The 19,019-nt window shown below is 45.9% G+C and overlaps 2 protein-coding genes and 1 long non-coding RNA gene across 7 annotated transcripts in view; all 3 read right to left on the bottom strand.

Moving 5' to 3' along the window:
• Positions 1–664, bottom strand: part of Tvp23c (trans-golgi network vesicle protein 23 homolog C) — a 13,179-nt gene extending 12,515 nt beyond the window's left edge. Inside the window, exon 1 of one of the 2 annotated variants that reach the window (XM_050163758.1) lies at positions 528–664. In XM_050163758.1, the coding sequence (XP_050019715.1) occupies positions 528–539 (12 nt within the window). In that variant the 5' untranslated portion in view covers positions 540–664. Of the gene's footprint in view, positions 1–285; positions 475–527 lie in introns of those variants that run through there. The other variant, XM_050163759.1, reaches the window with a different exon arrangement.
• A 2,059-nt stretch (positions 665–2,723) lies between these two features.
• Fbxw10b (F-box and WD repeat domain containing 10B) overlaps positions 2,724–19,019 on the bottom strand; it is a 33,301-nt gene continuing 17,005 nt past the window's right edge. Inside the window, exons 8-12 of one of the 4 annotated variants that reach the window (XM_050163787.1) lie at positions 15,992–16,140; positions 14,104–14,246; positions 8,461–8,619; positions 7,031–7,293; positions 2,724–3,578 (exon numbers count right to left, since the gene is read on the bottom strand). In XM_050163787.1, coding sequence (XP_050019744.1) covers positions 2,779–3,578; positions 7,031–7,293; positions 8,461–8,619; positions 14,104–14,246; positions 15,992–16,140 — 1,514 coding nt within the window. In that variant the 3' untranslated portion in view covers positions 2,724–2,778. Of the gene's footprint in view, positions 3,579–7,030; positions 7,294–8,460; positions 8,620–14,103; positions 14,247–15,991; positions 16,141–19,019 lie in introns of those variants that run through there. The other 3 variants (XM_050163788.1, XM_050163786.1, XM_050163790.1) reach the window with 3 other exon arrangements.
• Positions 14,267–15,700, bottom strand: LOC126514704 (uncharacterized). Its single transcript, XR_007595640.1, has 3 exons — positions 15,511–15,700; positions 15,250–15,271; positions 14,267–15,183 (listed from the first exon to the last, which is right to left on the bottom strand). It is a non-coding gene; the product is annotated as an uncharacterized lncRNA (long non-coding RNA).

Here is a 19,019-nt window from a genome sequence, read left to right as displayed (position 1 = left end):
GTTTACTAATCTCCAGCCGAAAGTCAACTGGCTACATGGATCCCTACGGGCACAAACGTGACAACCATCGTGACTAACAGTGCATCAGCGTGGTAACACCTACTCGAAATTAAGGCTCTAGTACTCTCCTCTCCCTACAGGACAGCCCCTCACTTGAGTGTCTGGGCAGGAGAACTGACTCCTGAAGGCCGCTCCTCCCCTCATTCGGGTGGGCTGCGGGGAGCCCGGTCACCCCGACATCACACCCAGAGCTTCCTGCAGCCAATGCCCCACCTGGCGACCCACCTCTACATAGCATCCCCAGCTCTGCGCCTCCTGGGTCCCTGGTCCACCCGACCCTCGGAGAGCACAGAACTCTCTAGCGACAACTGGCTGGAACCCAACACTTCTGCCCACCCAGCCTGCCCTTCGTCCAGCTCAGGCAGTGGGCAGACACACAGATACAGCAGCCTCAGAGGCTGGACAAGACCCCAGGCCCCAACCCAAACGATCGCACCAGCTCCCGGAACCCGACCGCCCTCCCTCACCTGCGACAACATGACGGTCCCGCGCCAATCCCCCCCACTTCCGGGAGCCACGTCAGCCAGAGGCCATCCGGTCCGGTGGGAAACTAACGCGGGTTGGTTGCCAAGGACAGGAAGTCAATGTACAGGCCAACCGGAAGCCACTTGCCGGCAACACTTCCTTTTCAGTGAGGCTCGTGGGCGGGAGCAACTCCCCGGACCGGAAGAGCAGTGGGCGGGTCCATGCCACAAAGAGCTGGGCACGTAATGGGAGGGGCGGGGAAAGAGGGTCCAAATTACGGACTCCTGCGGTAGGGGGCGGAGCGTTTGGGCGGAGCCATGCCGCAGAGGCTCTGAAAAGAGCGAGGCAGAGATGGGCGGGGCCTGAGGGGCGGGGCCGGCGGGGCGGGGGCGGGGCCGGGCTGCTTCTCAAAGCTGAGGCTAACAACTGGGGATGCGTTGGCTAACAGTAGGTCCTGAAGGGAAATTTTCATGAGTTATGAAGGAAAAATGGTTTTTGCTGCCTGTGAAGTGCAAACTGGGAGTCATTACCACCAGCGTGGATGCTCTGGAAAAGGCGGGTTTTATTCTACAACTTAACTTTGAAAATGTATTTCTGTATAGTCTTACTTTTGCGTTTTACATTTTAGGAATACTTAAAAAAATAATTGTGTCCTTGGGAAGGAGTTAGAAAAAAGCCAGGAGGCTAACGCGAGCAGTGGGGGTACTGCTGTAAAGGCAGAGATGGTCCCGTGTGCCCTAGCACTCGGGCACTTGGGTTTCCGCATCTGCCCCCTATATACCAATTACATACTCAATCTCTGCAAGCCAGAAGGGGGCACCAAGTCTCATTATAGATGGCTGTGAGCCACCATGTGGTTGCTGGGAATTGAACTCAGGACCTCTGGAAGAGCAGTCAGTGCTCTTAACCACTGAGCCCATAATCAATCTCTGTACATCTTTCCTCGGTTGTAAAATGGGAAGGACAGTGATGGCTTCACAGAGCAGTTAGTAAAATGGCAGGCTTTTTAAAAATTACTGTTTGAAGTCACCTACTGATGGTGTGATCCTGCCGAGATCTCAAATTCAGAGAATTTAAAGCCATCTTTGGAACTGTGATAGTAGCAGTATTCTGTTGCCCCACCTATGTCAGATTGTTGGAAGAGACTCTATTCACTGAAACCCAGATTTTGTCTGGCTCTTTGCCAGCACTATTTCAAACCTACTGCCAGAATAGTGAAGAAACATGAACGTAATTCCCAAAGGAGAGAAAGCTTGACAAGGTAGTCACATGCCTACCTGTGAAAGTGGACACATGACCTATGTCCTAACCTGCTTGGAGCATGTTTTTTGGTGGCCCGCCCCGTAATTATGATTGTGTTTAGTTATCTTTTGGTTGTTTTCATTTTTTATGAATGCAAATTGAATTTGTTACCATATTTTTCAAATTTAGAACATTTAACAGGAAAGTGAATTTCTGACCTGTTTTGGGGGGGGGTGTCTTTTCTTTTTGGAAGATTTGGGGAGTGTTTTGTTTGCTTGCTTTTGAAATAGGGTGTAACCTTGTAGTAGCAACTAACTTAGATGCTCAGCCCTCCTGCCTTAGCCTCCCAAGAGCTGGGACTTAACGAAGGGGAATGTCTGACTGCTTCTTTATACGGGTCCTGAAGCCTTCAGTGAGCTACATCCCTGCTGGTGAGCTCCTCTTCGAAATTACTTATCTTGCCTCTGACACCACCCCCTAATTATTTAAGTAGGAGTCTCAATATACTTGATATTAGTGACACTTTTGTTATCTAATATGAATATGCTTCATCTTCATCAGATGGAGTATGTTCTGACCAGTAAAATTAAATACAGTGTTCTAAATACAACTCAACCATCTGAGCTGCCCACCCTCTTTACCAGAACTGAGCTTCATTCTATGCAAAAATACTAGGAAATTTCTATGTACTATCCTGATAGTCACTTAAAAGTTTCTGGAAGCAATGCCAACCCTGAATTGGTAGTAATGACTGGCATCTAACTGCCAGTGACCACCTCATCACAGGGATGCCTACATCTCCCTAAGTGGAAGGCAGATGGCACCCTCTCCCTGCCTCTTCCTGTCTTACTGTAATACTATCCATTCCTTGATTCCTAGAAAGGTTTGTGTGAATTGTCAAAGAAATATCAATAAATAAACCAATTAAATGGAAGAAAAGAAAGGTCCAGACACCAACGCTCACTTGGTTTTCTGTTTGCTGTAATAGTACTGTGATTTCTGAGGCCTGGTTTAGATAAATACATTTTGTCCAAGTTCAGGGGCCGCTGTTTTCCCTTGCTTCATGAAATTATCGATAGGCAGGCCTTTGATCTTACGAATCCATGCAGCTTTGCTGGCTTTACCTGGGTCGACAACTTTAGTGGATTCACTGGCTTGATATTCCTTCATCTTGGCTTCTCCATATTCTTTCTCCTCCTTCACAGTCAACAGCATGAACCCGGTGTTCATCCTAAGAGGATCCAGGGTTGTGTAGAAACGTGGCCGTTCTTTCTTGAGAGTCAGGGTAGCTGTGCCGCCATGAGGAGCAAGCATTCGGTTTGGTTTAATGACCTGCATGCTGGTCAGGGGGCCAGCACGGCGCATCGCCCCATCGATTGAACTGGTCAACTGCTCTTCACCCCTTAAACTATCAGACATTCTGGAACGGATAAGTCTGGGCTGGGGTATGGTGGACTGGACTCTGGGACTATGCAGGGATTGTTTCAATTTGGGCTGCAGTTTCTGGATTTCAAGGGGAATATTGGTTTGTTTCACATCGGTAGGAAGGTTGCTGGATCGCAGCTGATCAACTGCATGTTGGACTGATTTTCCTTTGAAACTTAGGACTTTCCTTGGATACGGAATTGAAGGTCCCCAGGCATCAATGATTGCAGTTTGGGGTCGGTGGGGATACGCAAATTCTTCAGAATTGTGGGCTTGTTGCAAAGCATTGACAGTCAGAAGGAATCGGTCAGGTGTCATAGGGACTTTCCAGAACTTTTTCATTGGATGTCTGGTTTCCTCTACAGGACTTTCCACATCATTTGCTTCTTCAAAAAGAAAACAAAGGCACATGAGCATTCCATGGAAAAATAGGGACCTTCTATACGTAAAAGCCAAAACCATTCTAACTGCTAAGCACACTGTGGTTTTGTTGCCCAAAAAACATGTTGTGAAACATCCCAGATAACAACAGAAGCGGTGGCAGCAGAAAGGGCTTGTCTTTAACGACTATACTAATATCTGTGTAAGGTGTCATATTTTGAAGGCAGCCTATGTAATTCTAATAGTCCACACAGTTCAAAAAATTCCTGTGAGAATGACTCTCACATCTCATTCATGACTCCCATAAAAGAGGTCTTGCAGATAGATTTATAGTATGTCATCATCAATAATCCTACTGCAAAGATCAATTCTCACTTAATTAACCAGCTTTGGTTATGGTCCCCAGAATCAGGCCTGGATTCTAAGAATGTCACTCCTGCCTCATGCAATATATCACAGCATGGCTAAAATGTCCCAAAGAGAAGTCCCCAAATGCTTTGACCAATAGCTGTGAATCTGAGATATTCACGGAACAACAGAATCCTTTCTACAAACCACTTTACAGTCGAGGTATCTAAGGCCGTTAAGCTAACAAAGACGTCTTCTTGGATGATTAGACATCTTAGATCATCCCTAGTTGACCTTTTTTTGGTCCCTCCAGAAAAATAAGGCCCTGTTTTCAAAAATACCTGAGTCTAGGAAAGGTCAAGAAATCAGTTGCATAATCTAAAACCTAACAACAATCCAAACCCAGAGTTCTTCCAATGAAGGAGCAGCAGCCAGGTACGCTGATATAATTTCCTTTGGCCATTGGGTGGTGTCCCAAAAGGGACAGATGGGGATGGATGAAACTCCCAAATGTTCCTGCTCTTTGCTTTGCTAGTTAAACAGTGTTTCATAAAAACATAAACATCTGAAATATAATTAGCTTGTCAGAATCTTCCCCTCTCCTTCCAAATCCAGAAAACATAGATTTTTTTTCTTTCTCATTATTCTGCGGGTTTTGTGGTGGTAAGTTTTTCTGGGGGTTGTTGTGGGTTTTTTGTATGCTAATATACCTTAGATCTACAAGTCAGTACACATACAGATCTTCATGGTATGAATCTTGGTTATGTAATATCGATAGTGATGGGGTTGTGTTTACCATTGCTCACTCTAGTGGTCGTTTGATTTATTAATGATCAACCTTAAGGAGATGTAAATGCCATTTTTATTCATCATGTAAGTGAGTATGAGGAGACAGGCAGTCCCCAGAGCTGGCTTGCATGTGGTAAGGGCACTCACAGTGTTAATGGAGTATAAATTGATTCTGTGGGTTTTTTTGTTGTTGTTGTTGTTCAACTATGACAGTAACTCTCTAGTGTTTAAGTGTCTTTGCCCTTTGGCTCAGCAGTTTTGTTCTTGGAACCTCACTTTGTGGTTCACCTGTATGTGTGCACAAATGCAGGGTGTCCACCTGTGTGTGTGTGCACAAATGCAGGGTGTCCACCTGTTCGTGTGCACAAATGCAGGGTGTCCGCCTGTGCGTGTGTGCACAAATGCAGGGTGCCCATGGCTAGGATGGACCATTACATCTTCATTGTTTGACTCGCTCTGAAACCCGTCTGTGAGGGAAATTTGTTTCAAAGGAACATTATTGCTAGTCAAAAAAATTAGAAAAACAAACATTAGAAATGTTTGCCAGTGCCTTTCAAAATCATCAAAGAAGCATGCTAGCCATGGTATCTAATAGTACTCCTTAATAACTCATTCCTGTCATGCTCGCTCTCCTTCATCCTCTTATCTCACACTCATCACCCACACATACTCACCACACCACACACACACACACCCCACACACACACACCACACACATACACACCACACACACATACACACACCACACACACACACCCCACACACACACACCACACACACACACACACCACACACACACACACACACCACACACACACACCACACACACCACACACATACACACCACACACACATACACACACCACACACACACACCACACACACATACACACACCCTCCAAATGTCACATACACATAAACAAACACTCCACACACTCACACACACCACACATACGCACACCCTCCAAACACCACACACATAAATAAACACTCCACACACTCATACACACACACGCATGCACACCACACACTCACCACACCACACACACACATACACACACTCACACACTCACACACTCACACACACATATACACACCCTCCAAAGCCACAACACACCACACATACACACACATGCACGCACACCACACACACACACATACACACACACACCCTCCAAACACCACACACACATAAACAAACACTCCACACACCACACACACACACACACACACACACCATACATACACACTCAGATCCCTCTCCTCTCTCAAGAAATCCCCTCCAATCAGCCTGACCCCTCTTCCTTCTTCTGATGTGCCCATTAATCAGAAGGAACCAGACGGGAGGCAGAGACAAGAAGCAGGTGAGGCATGTAGAAAGAGTTTCTCTCCGTAGCCTTAAGTTGGGAAGGAGACAAGACAACAATTCCTATTAGGAGGAACCAGTGGGAAACCAGTCCTTCTTTGAAGAAAGCATAACGGCACAAACTCCGAAAGATGCAGAAGTTTAGGTTGAAATACAAAAGTAGGGGAGAGAGAGACTGGGGGCGGGTGAGACCTTAGCTCTTAATCAAAGTAAAACCATTCTCTCTTCTTCACTCATGTTTCTCTAGCACATCTTCCAAGACACCACTATCTCTCTTCCTGCCATCCCTCTGGGGTGTGCTTGCTTTTCCTTGGTCATATATTTCTATTACCATGATTAGGTTAAGATTGAAAAAGAAACCACAGTCATTATGTAATTTGATTAGATCCGAGTAGTGGGGATACAGCAATAATGCAACTGGTTTTAACTTGAGGTACCACTGTATGACCTTTGTCGCTGACACTAAGTAGGCTGGCTCCCAGAGCTGGGTTCCATCATGCTTCCTCTTCCACAGACCCTTCCTACAGAATATCAAGCTTTAAGCATCTGAAACTCTCAGTTTCTCCAGAAGACTAGTCACTTGCCGTGTGAAGTGCTTGGAGGTGACCTGTTGGTGTTCTCTGTAGATCCTGGGTCCAACTTCATGCCACAGGGGATAAGTAGTGTAAAGGAGTCTTGCTAGTCTAACCCACATATGATTTGCTCTTTAGATGTCAAAAATAGCATGGAACCATGTACATGCCCCCACCTACATGTCCATACCTGTGGGTAGTAACTTAGTGTATCTCCCCTGAGGACATAATAAGTAATAGCTTAATGAAATATTCATGAATGTTCCCCTCACCCCATCTCTCTCTGTCAACACACACATACACACACACACACACACACACACACACACACTGCCCATCCCCATTGGTTATCACTGTAATTCCAATAATCTTGCTGTTTTACCTGAAGATGGCTTTATGTTTAACTTCGGATGGATCCGGGCCTTCTGAGATTTATTTGATAGCAATTCCTGTTTACTAGACATAGATTCTCTCAGGCTGTGAATCTGCATGCTAGACTTGGAATGCGTATTCCCAGCTCTCATTTCTTCCCTTTCCTCCTCCTTATCCTTGGTCTTCTTTGTTTTGCCTCTGTCCGCGCTATACTGCCATTTTACGTTTTCAAACTGGAACAGGAGGATATTGCTGTCCGTCTGGACCACCATCCTGAAACCAAAATGAGAGTGCCCACAAAAGGAGCATGGAGGCCACCAAAACGTACATTGCAGTTGTTTCTTAGCCAGTCCCTGGGCTGAGGAACTGGGGCCAGGGATTGACCATAGGAATGGGCTGGTTTAGGGTGTTGCTGGGAGAAAGCATTGGAGCACTGGACAGGGGTAGGTAGTTTTGTGACTGTAATATTTTTGTGAATTAATCATGAAAGGGACACCTGTGTCCCGGTTGCTTCACTGCTCGGGTTGGCATACCTTTTCAGTGAGTTTCCCTTTCTGGAGCGCCAAGTACCCAGGATGGCCAAGACAAAAGCTTAGGTACTCCACACACAGATAGCTGGAAATTTACTCTTCTCTTCTTTTTAAGCTCATTGTATAGACTCAGTATTTCTATCTTTACCCTTGGAATAAAAGCTGTCAATGGGGAAGCCTCCTCTCCTCTGCTGAGCCCCCACACAAAGCCCCACGTGGCTTCACAGTATCCTCTAGGGTCTCTGGACATAGTGGAGACATTTTATGAAGGATAGTGATCTCTGTTACCTCGGACGCTCATTCTCACTCCCCAGGGGACCGAGGTTTAGAACTCAGATTTTCCACCCCAACACACTTCCCATCTCACACTCATTTCTTTCACTTTTTTTTTCATTTGCACGGAGCAAGCTTCTTTCCTCTGTGTGTGTGTGTGTGTGTGTGTGTGTGTGTGTGTGTGTCTAGATTTCTTGAAACTATAAGAAGAAACTGAAATACATGAGGGTATGCATGTGTGTGTTTTGTCCCTAAATACTGTCATCTTAAGACTTTAACCTGTGGTGTAAACTCTAGAAACGTGTCTTGTTTGGACTGGAAATGCTGAAATGGAGTTTGAGGAATCAGATTCCGTTAAGAACTCCCCGTCAGGTTTCTATTTACTCAACCCAGAGGAAACCATGCAAGCTGGGCATCACGGCACCCTTAAGAGTAAACCCAGCTCCAACTGTGCCCTGGTCACTAAGTCTGGGGCAAAGGCCGATTAGTTCCGCAGGAGCTACTATTTCCCTCAGCCAAGCTGGAGGGAAGCATGGCCTATCCTGCCCTGCCAGTAAGTCCAGAGTCCCAGAAGAGGGGGGAAAAAGCCACCTAGAATTACTTATGGTTCTGCCCTCCACGCCTACCTACCACCCACCTGTTGCCCTGATAAAAGAAGGTTAGCACAGGGTCACCTCTGGCATCGACTTTTATCACCTTCAGACAGTTCCCATTGAGGAAATTATAAATGCGAATCTTGCCGTCTCCGCAGGCACTGATGACCCGGAGGTAGAGAAGAGACACCTGCAGCACCTCTCTGGAAGGAAAACAACAACAGGCAGTACCCGCCTTCTGGAAGACTCTTGGGTTTGCTTATGGTGTGTAGTGTTGGTCGGGAGGTAGGAGCCATATCTATCCATCCTTGAGGTGGTCTTTCCGTCTCTACGCTTCTAGAGTTACTCTTAACCTTCAGCGATGCCGTGCCCATCAGCATTGGTTTGCGGATCAGTCACAGGTCGCCAGTTGGCAAAGGAGAAAGGGCACTGCTTCAGGCTCTCAAGGGTGAATGGGGGAGAGAGGTCTAATACATCAAACAGCCATTTTTTTTCATGCAATCTGATGCTTAGCTACTTATTCATACTGAGAATTGTTTTTTGAATCCTTTTTAGAACAATGCTGTTGTGTAAGAACAGTAGAAGGCTAAGGATTAGTTTTATATGAACAGACATCTTAAATATATAAACTCTTTTTTATTTTTATTTATTTATTTATTTTGGTCTTTAATGAGTGGCTTCCGTTCCTTCCAACAATGAACATCCTTAAAGAAAATTGTACCTTGGGATGAGATTTGTGTCTTTTTGTGATAGCCAATAGGTAAGGAAGGAGCCAGGGAAAAACCCAGCTAGAAGCCTCCAGAACAGCCTTTCTCCAACTACAACTACACGGTTCAAGTTGGTTTATTCAGTTCTGACAAATACAATGTTTTTTTCGTTGATGGCGTTGAAAAGTTGAATGCAATCACGTCAACTTGCTAGATCTTGCATGTAAGGCAAGCCCATTGCTTACGATCTACCCAACCAGATCTACAATTGCTTGTATATGGGTTGTGTGTGTCCCCAAATGGTTCATGTGCTAGAATATTGGCCTCTGGGGTAGCTATGTTAAGAAAAATGTTTGTTTAAGAGGCAGGGCCTAGTAGAAGCTGGTTAAATTGCCGGAGGCCCTGCCCTCAGCAGGGATGGTGCAGTTCTCAGTTCGTACACATCTCCAGTTAGTAACTGAGGAAAGCATCGTTAGAAAGCAAGACCACTTCACGCACCCAGTCCTTTCTGGGTCTGCACTAAGTTAAGATGCCACCGATGAGGCCCTCAGCACAGGCTGGACAGATACGGCTGCCTGGTCTTCAGCATCCCAAACTGTGAGCTAAATAAGACTCTTTTTCTCTACTACTCGTCCAGCTTTGGGTGGGTCACTCAAGCAACCAGAAATCGCCAGCCAAGACCTAATTCATCTGCCACTTCATTCAACAACAACAAGAAGAAGAAAAATAAATAAATACATAAATACATAAATAAATATATAAATACATAAATAAATCAGATTTCTCCCATTTTCCTCCCCACTACATATGTACACAAGCTTCACGTACACTGGCAGCTTCTCTTGGGAACAACTCATAGCATACTTATCGCTGGATGCTTACCACATGGCACAGCGCCAAACTGGAAGCAGGTCTTAAATACATATTTACTCTAAAGGTGGCTTACGTGTTCAGAATATGGTCATCGCTACAGAAACATTAAAAGAGTGAAATTTACCCTATCTGGCCTTAACCTTGGTTGATCTCAGGTCCAGATGAAGATTCTTCAATACCCTAACAAATTATAAAAAGAGAAATAGCAAAGGCCTCAGTAAGCGGGTGCTTGCTCAGGATATCTCAAAGCAGCCATGTTACCAGTGTGGCCTGGATTCCTCTTTAGGTGGTAGTGGAAGGCATCAAACTGAGCTTCTATTCAGACACTAAGCGCCCGACAAAGTTCTAGTGCTTCAATACCGTAAGTAGCCGCGCACTGGGACAGAGACACCCTGTGATAAAGGGTTTGCCTCCCTGTGCCTTTCCTGACTTTGCTGAGCTGGGACCCACACATCCCCCAAGTTCCTGGTACATTTCATTCAACCTGTACCATTATAGCCTATGATTATTAGAACATAGGCTTGAAAGTCAGATGCCCACTGTGGGGCTGACACCACCACACGCTTGCTGTACATCACAGAGGAAGCACCTCAGCCTCCCAGTCTTTCTTCACGTCCCCCTTACCCAGCTCAGGCCCCACGGAAAGGAATCGTCATTTCTACCTTATGTGATTTCAGCTACAGTTAAATTATCTGTTTTGTTTTTTTTTTTAAGTTTGCCCAGTACCTGACACAGTGCTGGTTACTGGTCTTAGACTAGCTCAGACCCCTTTCCGACTTTATCTGCCCTGGAGATGTTTCCTGCTTTGCTCTTTCTGAAATTTACTCAGAGAGTAACGACAGTGAAGATGGCGGGGATGAGAACTACAAAATTCCGCCCTTCTGTAACAGCAGCAAAAACTGAAAAAAACTGTCAGAATCCTCTTTTGCAGGGTCCTGGGAAATCACAGAAGGTCTGCAGCCCCCTAGGGAGCGTTTAGACATGAGAACTGGTTTTAGAGGCGGCGAGAATGGTGTGTTTGTACCGTGTTAACTGACCCTAGTCCATTTTTCACTTCAGTTGTAGCTATGGAAAAATAGACACATTCTTGGTACAGGAAAGAACCAGATAGGCTGTGTTCAGGATGAGTTATTTGTACTGCCAAATGGTTTCTTGGAAGACTGTCTCAAACGATTTGTCTTTGTAACTTAAGAATTCTTTCTGGGCTGAATCTGCCACCCGCGAGGCATAACTGGACTCTTGCTACCTGAGGAACTAGAAACCCATTGGGGCAGATGATAACACTAACTGAAAAAGCCAAGGAATGAGAAGTCTGGGAGTCTTAAAAATCTCCAGCAGATCCCCTGGGATCTAACGTCCACCCCGTCCAGCCCCTGCTTAGGAAAGGTCTGAGAGAGCCTTGAGCTCCTGTCCCAGCTACATTGATGTCCTGTGCTAAGGCAGGTCAAAGGAGAGAGCAGAAAGGAAATTAGCAAATTGTTTGCAGATGAATGAAAATGAAAATACAGCATGTCAAAAGATCCCTGAGATCCCAGCCCTCAGGAGGCCGAAGCAGGAGACCGCGAGTTTGGGGACAGCCTGAGCTATATAATAAGACCTTTTCTTAAAAACAAAACAGCTAAGGCATTGTTTACACCACGAATGTGCATGTTTCTCCAATCAGTAGCCGAACCTTATACCTTAAAATTAGAAGGGGAGAAAACAACCAAAATCAAGGAGAAGGCAAGAAATAAGGAAAATTAATAGCACGTTATTAGAGTGAGAACCAAAGAAATACAGCAAGTCATGAAGCAAAATCTTTTGAGACAATCAACACACTTTGATAGACAATCAACAGTGAATCTTTACTAAAACTGACCAAGAAAATAAGATAGGAAAGGCTTTGGGTGTGGCTCGGGGTGCTTGCCTCGGCTGTGAGGCCCTGCTCAACTCCTAGCACTGAAAGAGAAATGAAACGAGAGAAGTTTCAAGAAACTAATGTCAGGAGGAAATTGGGGGCCATTTCTGCGGACGGTGGGAAGTTCTATAGGTAGATGGTAGCAACAGAGGTACAACATTGAGAGTGTGCTGTAAGCTGCTCTATGTTAATGGAGCAGAGTGTATGTCACGAGAGCTGCGTCCCAATTATAAATTACAAATAGTTATTATGATACAAGTTGTGGAAAAGACATTGACGACTATTAAAAGCGAACAAAACATAAAACAACTAAACAGAGTATAAGATTGCCATCTGTCAAACCAACTCTCCGTGCTCAGATTTCTTCTCTCATACTCTTCTCCCACACTGTAATCAGAAGTCATAATTTTAGTTGAAAACATAATTGGATTCAAAAAGGAGATGCCTTCCTCTAGCTCCTTTTTCAGATAGTAACTGTCTGCCATATTCAAAAGATGAATATCAGTGCAACCACTAGAACTCTCTCGAAAAGCAATTTATAAACCAACACTTGCCGCCAATCAAATGTCTTTCAGCACTTGTATCTAGCTAACAGGATTGCAGAGGGCTGGGGAGACCTACAAACAAAAGCATTGGCCACATCCTCCAGGTAGCTATCCTCTTCCCGTGGCCATGCCAGGTATCAAGAACCAATGTGAGGCCGGAGAGATGGTTCAGAGAGTAAGAGGACTCGTTGCTCTTGAGAGAACAGGGCTTGGTTCCCAGCACACACATGATGGTTTTCCTGTGGCTACCTCTAACTCCAGTTCTAGGGATCCAACACCCTTTTCTGACCTCCACTAGCACCAGGATCACGTGGTTCACATCCTTAGATGCAGGCAAAACACTCACGCATAAAATAATGTGAACAAGTCCAATTTAAAATGTTTAAGGAACAAATACGAACAGCGTGTTGGTGGCGACATCCAGCAAGAGAGGTGGTATCCAAAGCTGTCTGCTAGCAGACAGAAGGCCCGTTGGTTAACCAGAAGACAACCAAACTGTCAGGTTTGCTGGAAACACTATTTTCCAGTCTCTAAGTCTTACTGGATCCCGTTAAGAAGTTTTAAAAACAAATAATGAATCCTTTTCAGGAGACATCACAAAGGTGACTTCCTCCTTGATGTGGCAATTTGATTGTCCAGGTGCTCCACTAGAAGGCTTGCTCACAGTTCCCTGGGGATTAGATCAATTCACTGAGCATAGGTATTTCCCAGCACCCACCTGCTAAAAATGTAGCCATCACGGACCACAAAGATCATGCCCATGTAGACACAGATCTTATACCCACACACCTCTTACAAGGCCAGTGTATAAGGAGTATTCGAAAATCTAGAACCTGACTGGTCAAACAACTATCAGGATATAAACAGATAGCCCCCGGGGGAATCCACTTACTCTTTTAATCAAGTAATATAGCATTGTGTTTCGTGGCACTTTAATGCCCTGAGGGTAAAAAGCATTATCCGTGTAGCCTATAAAACCGCAGGCACAGCAGAATCATTAGTTGGCCGTGGTAGCCTTTCACGTGAGCCCAGCTGTGAGCTCAGAAAGCTGTAACAGGCGCCAAGCAGCCAGCAGCACTGAATTTGAACTACAATGGAAAATGGAACCCGTTTGCAAAGCTGGAAAAGAACCTATGTTGTAGACTTTGAAGGATTAACTTTTAAAATGTCTTCTGTTATTTTTAACACTTTGACATGTGGGTTATTTTAAGGTTTTGTGAGCACATTTCCTGGCAGAAAGACCAAGTTCAAGAATTCTAAGTTTAGATGTGGCGTTGTTTGGGACGATCTGTCGATGGCTAGCAGATGTGAGTTTATCGTGTGTCACTTGTTTTCTGTGATCTCAGCAGACAGTAGGCCGGAGAAAGATCACAAGTCCAACCCGGGCTGCATAGGGAGACCTATTCTCCCTCCACCACATTTCCCCCACAACGTCTATTGTTTCTCAGGAGCTAGGTCATAGGTCAGGAAAGAATGTCTGACAGGGAGGATGGTGGTAGAGATGGGTAGAGGTGGGGAGGAAGCAGAAAGGGACGAGGAAAAGAAGGGCCAGGAGAGAGCGGCAGTACACAGAGGGACCCATCCGCGAAGACCGCAGTCTCCATAGTGCTGGGGAAAGGAGGGAAGGCCACAGCCACAGGCAACCCCCCACTCCCCAGCACCTACTTAGGATGCTTGAAGGCCATCAGGCACCGCTCGTACTTTCCCACCATGCTCCAGGCCATGACCAGGCCATCGACACCTCCAGAGACGAGATGCCACTCGTTAAAGAACAGGCACTTTACGGCTCCCTCGTGTCCCGTGAGTGTCTGCAAGAGAAGATGCCACTTCTTTCAGACCCTCTCCATTCAGACTGTCACTCCTCCGCTGGCCAGAGCTGGAGGCTTCTTTAGCTGAATCCCAGTGCTATACTCCCCTCCTGCATGAGTGCCCCACCTTAGCGTGTCCTTCAGCTGACTTAACTTCTCTAGGAAGGCCAGAGAAGCCCAAGCCTCCCTGTTAGCACCTTCCCCACTCAGGAAAAATTTGAGTAAGTTAAGTTCTTGTTCTGATGGGTCAGCGGCTGGAACAGGCACCATCTCGCTGGAGCACAGAGAGGCCTCAAGTCCCTCTTCCCTGAGCTCTTTGCCACTTCTCGGAGGGTGTGTATGGGCATTCTTGTGCCCTTAGCTGAGGCTCAACCACAATGACAGGACTGGTATGGGAAAATCCTACATTTCACTGTGGTCCTGGCACAAGCGAGATCTTGCTAGTACCCACCAAAGCCAGGAGTCCAAACCCAGCAAGAACGTTTGTGGACACATGCTGTGATCTGAATGCACCCCAAAGAATCCAGGTGTTAGAAGTTGAACCCTCAAATTCCTAAGTCAGTGTTGGGCTTCTGAGAGGGCTAGCATTGTAATGTTCTGCTCTCGAGAATGTATTCATCTGGTCAAGGGCTTGTGGCCTATCCCAGGAGAGACTTTGTAATAAGAAGAGTTAGTCTCTGCCATGCTTCTCCGTCTCACCATCTCAAGCTCGTCTTCACCATGGCGTGGCCCGTCACAAAGGCCTCTACCAGATGCCAGCACTGCTCTTGGATGTCTCAGCCTCCAGAACTACGAGCTAAACCACCTTCTGTGTTAGCCTAAACAACCTTCTGTGTTAGCCTAAACCACCTTCTGTGTTAGCCTAAACAACCTTCTGTGTTAGACTAAACAACCGTCTATGTTAGACTAAACAACCTTCTGTGTTAGACTAAACAACCTTCTATGTTAGACTAAACAACCTTCTATGTTAGACTAAACATCCTTCTATGTTAGACTAAACAACCTTCTATGTTAGAATAAACAACCTTCTATGTTAGACTAAACAAACTTCTATGTTAGACTAAACAAACTTCTATGTTAGACTAAACAACCTTCTGTGTTAGACTAAACAACCTTCTATGTTAGACTAAACCTTCTATGTTAAACTAAACAACCTTCTATGTTAAACTAAACAACCTTCTATGTTAGACTAAACAAACTTCTATGTTAGACTAAACAACCTTCTGTGTTAGACTAAACAACCTTCTATGTTAGACTAAACAACCTTCTAAGTTAGGCTAAACAAAAGAACTTCTAATGGCTTTCAAGATGTCAGGTGTTCTCTTATCATTAGTAAGGACAAAAATTACTTTTTCCAACACTCAATTTTTTTATTTTTTGCTTTACTGAAATTAGTGGTGGTGGGGCTTCCTTAGAAAAAGAAGAAATAATTTATTGGTGAAAAAAGAAGCATGTGTCCATTCCCTTGCCATCACTCGGGCCAGGAAAAGGTGCTTTTCCTCACCCGCTACAAGGCCCTGGGGCTCATAAACTCTGCAGCCTTCATCCATTGACAATGGGGAGCACGATGCGGGGTGGAGCCTAGGATCCTGACCTACCCTGAATGTCTTTGGAGATACTCTGATTTTCCCTGGTTTCTGGCTGTAACTCAGTTGCTTGAGGGTGGTCTAGGGAACTGTGCGGAGCGACAGACCTTCATGCCCCTTCTAACCGGTCTCCAAGGTTCCTACCCACTGGCTGCTCACCTTCAGCAGCTGAGCTGTGGCAATGTGCCACACCTTGACTATGCCTCGCTCACAGCTGCTCACGATGTAGGTCTCGCTGATCCTGGCAGCCAAGATGGGATCTTTGTGTTTAAATGTCTTCAGGCACTTCCCCGTGTCTATGTCCCATTCTGAAGGGGAGAGGGTGACAGGAGAGGCAAGGGGAAGGGGACAGGATTACAGTGAAGTTCTGCTCCTTGTCATGCAACTGAGCTTACTGAATCTTCCCCATAAACCTTCACCTGGCTGGTACCCCTTCTGGCTCCCCTGCCAACAGACCCATGGGAAAGCCAGCAATGCAGGGGGTCTTCTCTCTGACCCTGGAACTCTGCCTTGGAATGGCCCTGCTGGACAACCAGTGTGCAGTAAGCCTGGATTATGCTTGCTGTTGAACATAGTTCTTGAAAGTCAAGGCATAGCTAGTGCCATGACCCTTCCAGGTGCTCTCTTCCTGGCCACGCCTTATATCCACAGAAGGCGAGTTGCCATCCTTTCTTGGCGTTTCTCTCTCTGACAGAGTGATGCATTGATATTTTGCTACTTGTGAACTTGGAGCCTTAATTGGGCCTTTTTAAATGCTGAACTCAAAATTGTATCCTGATCACTCAGTTAGTTTGACGAGGTCAGGGCCTAACTCCCCTGTCCCCAGTCTCAGCCCCACTGGTGGTATTCTGTTGATTCATCATGCAGTCTCCCACACCAGCCCTGTGACATGGGTCACAAGGCTGGGACTTGAACCCCTGGCCCTGGACTTAGTCAGAATGCCTCATTGAGGGCCTTGGAGATGAATGCTCTCAGATGGTTTGGAGGCTGTGACTGCCTTTCCATCACAAACCCTCATCTAGACAGTTTTCACCATGACTTTTGCACCTCACAAAACCGTGGTGGCAAAGAAAAACATATAGGCATCCTCCTGAATATTAACCTTCATCAGGCGATGAAAGGAGACAGAGACAGAGACCCACATAGGAGCACCGGACTGAAATCTCAAGGTCCAAATCAGGAGCAGAAGGAGAGCGAGCACGAGCAAGGAACTCAGGACCGCGAGGGGTGCACCCACACACTGAGACAATGGGGATGTTCTATCGGGAACTCACCAAGGCCAGCTGGCCTGGGTCTGAAAAAGCCTGGGTTAAAACAGGTCTCACTGAACATAGTGGACAATGAGGACTACTGAGACCTCAAGAACATGGGCAATGGGTTTTTGAGCCTACTGCACGTATTGGCTTTGTGGGAGCCTAGGCAGTCTGGATGCTCACCTTACGAGACCTGGATGGAGGAGGGTGGTCCTTGGACTTCCCACAGGGCAGAGAACCCTGATTGCTCTTTGGGCTGATGAGGGAGGGGGACTTAATTGGGGGAGGGGGAGGGAAAGGGGAGGCGGAGGTGGGGAAGAGACAGAAATCTTTAATAAATTAAAAAAAAGTGGTGGCAATGACATTCGTTCAGATGGATAAGGACATGGCAGTCGGGAGTGTGACTCCTTTGCTGGGTCTGAGCGCTGTTATTTCCTATGTCCTTTCTCTCTGCCTATCCCTCATAGGGAGTGACTCCCCAGGTCTCTGTTTTCTCTCCTTCCTGCTTTCCTGAAGATGCTTGATCCACGCTTAGGTCTTGTGTCTTTCATTATGAGTTTATCCCACCACAGTCACAGGTTCCGCATCCTCAGATTTGACCAAAGACCACAGATCACAATATTTGGTAATGAAAACGGTATCTATACTAGACACTGTATACACACACACACACACACACACACACACACACACACACAGCTTTTTTGGCATTGTAACTAAACAATAATAAACAACTATTTATGTGGCATTTGCATTTTGTTATGTGTTATGTATTATCTAGAGGGTTAAAGCATACAGGAGGATGCATAGGAGTTCAACACAAGTGTCCTCTGTTTCACATAAGGCACACATGCATCCCCAGATGTGGTTGGTATCCATGGGAGGAGCTCCTGGCATCAGTCCCCTCTGGATATATTGAAATAGGCAACTATCAAAGCCCACCTATCTAGATCCCTCTCCCAGTGCATCCGTTTCCAGGAATTTCTCCCTTGAATGTCCTCATGAATCTCATTGCATTTGCTCTCTAAGGCTGCTAGAACATTCTGCCTCAAGGTTTCTGGCTGACATACAAGTGGATTGTCTCTTACAGACGTGAGACATGATACCACATGACGAAAGTCAAGGAGTCAGCATGAGTATTGCTCTCCTACAGCGAGGCCAAAGGAAACTCATTTCTCCATGGCCTTCTAGAAGCTACCCTACCCCTTGGTTCATGACTCATTCTTCCACCTTCAAAGTCAGCAACCTCCCACCTCCCCAACCCTCTTTCACAGTCAGACTGCCATCGGATTACAGTCAAAAACACTTCTTTTTTATGGAGCCACACAAACACATCATCCCACCATCAATAATAATCCAGAATAATCTCCACATTCTAAGGTCATTAACTTAATCATACCTGAAAAAAATCCTTTTCTGCTTCCCAAGATGATTTAGTCCATATGCTGTTGCTTGAATGAAACACCTGATGTATGTGTTTACAAAGAGAAGACTTTATTCGGCTCAGTGGCCTAAAGGTTCCAGGGCATGGTGCTAGCTACTAGCATCAGCTCAGCTCTGTGGGGGACTCTCTTGGCTGTATCACATCATGGTAGAAATGCACGTGTGTGTGTGTGTGTGTGTGTGTGTGTGTGTGTGTGTGTGTGTGTAAGGAGGAATACTGCTGAACCAGAAGCTAGGGAGCAGCTGGAGTCTCCTGATCCTTTCTGTGAGCAATGCCCCAAGTCGGCCCCAAAACTTCCCAACCATATTCTTTGTCACTTCTGCCTGCCACAGTGGTGACCAAACTTCCAACACTTGAGCGTTTAGGGGAAACACAACCTAGCACAAGATAATATAGTCACCAGTTCCAAGGGTTAGGTATAAACATTTTTGCTGGGGCATTGCTCTGCCTGCCCTACCTGACTCGTCCTAAACTTGAAACGTCCATGGCC

Source organism: Alexandromys fortis, unplaced genomic scaffold (assembly GCF_014885135.2).
Source record: "Alexandromys fortis isolate MF-2015 unplaced genomic scaffold, M_Fortis_MF-2015_v1.1 scaffold_149, whole genome shotgun sequence".
In the NCBI taxonomy this organism is placed as follows: domain Eukaryota; kingdom Metazoa; phylum Chordata; class Mammalia; order Rodentia; family Cricetidae; genus Alexandromys; species Alexandromys fortis.
Note: the sequence above shows the minus strand (reverse complement) of the source record. Positions and strands in the feature narration are given on the sequence as shown.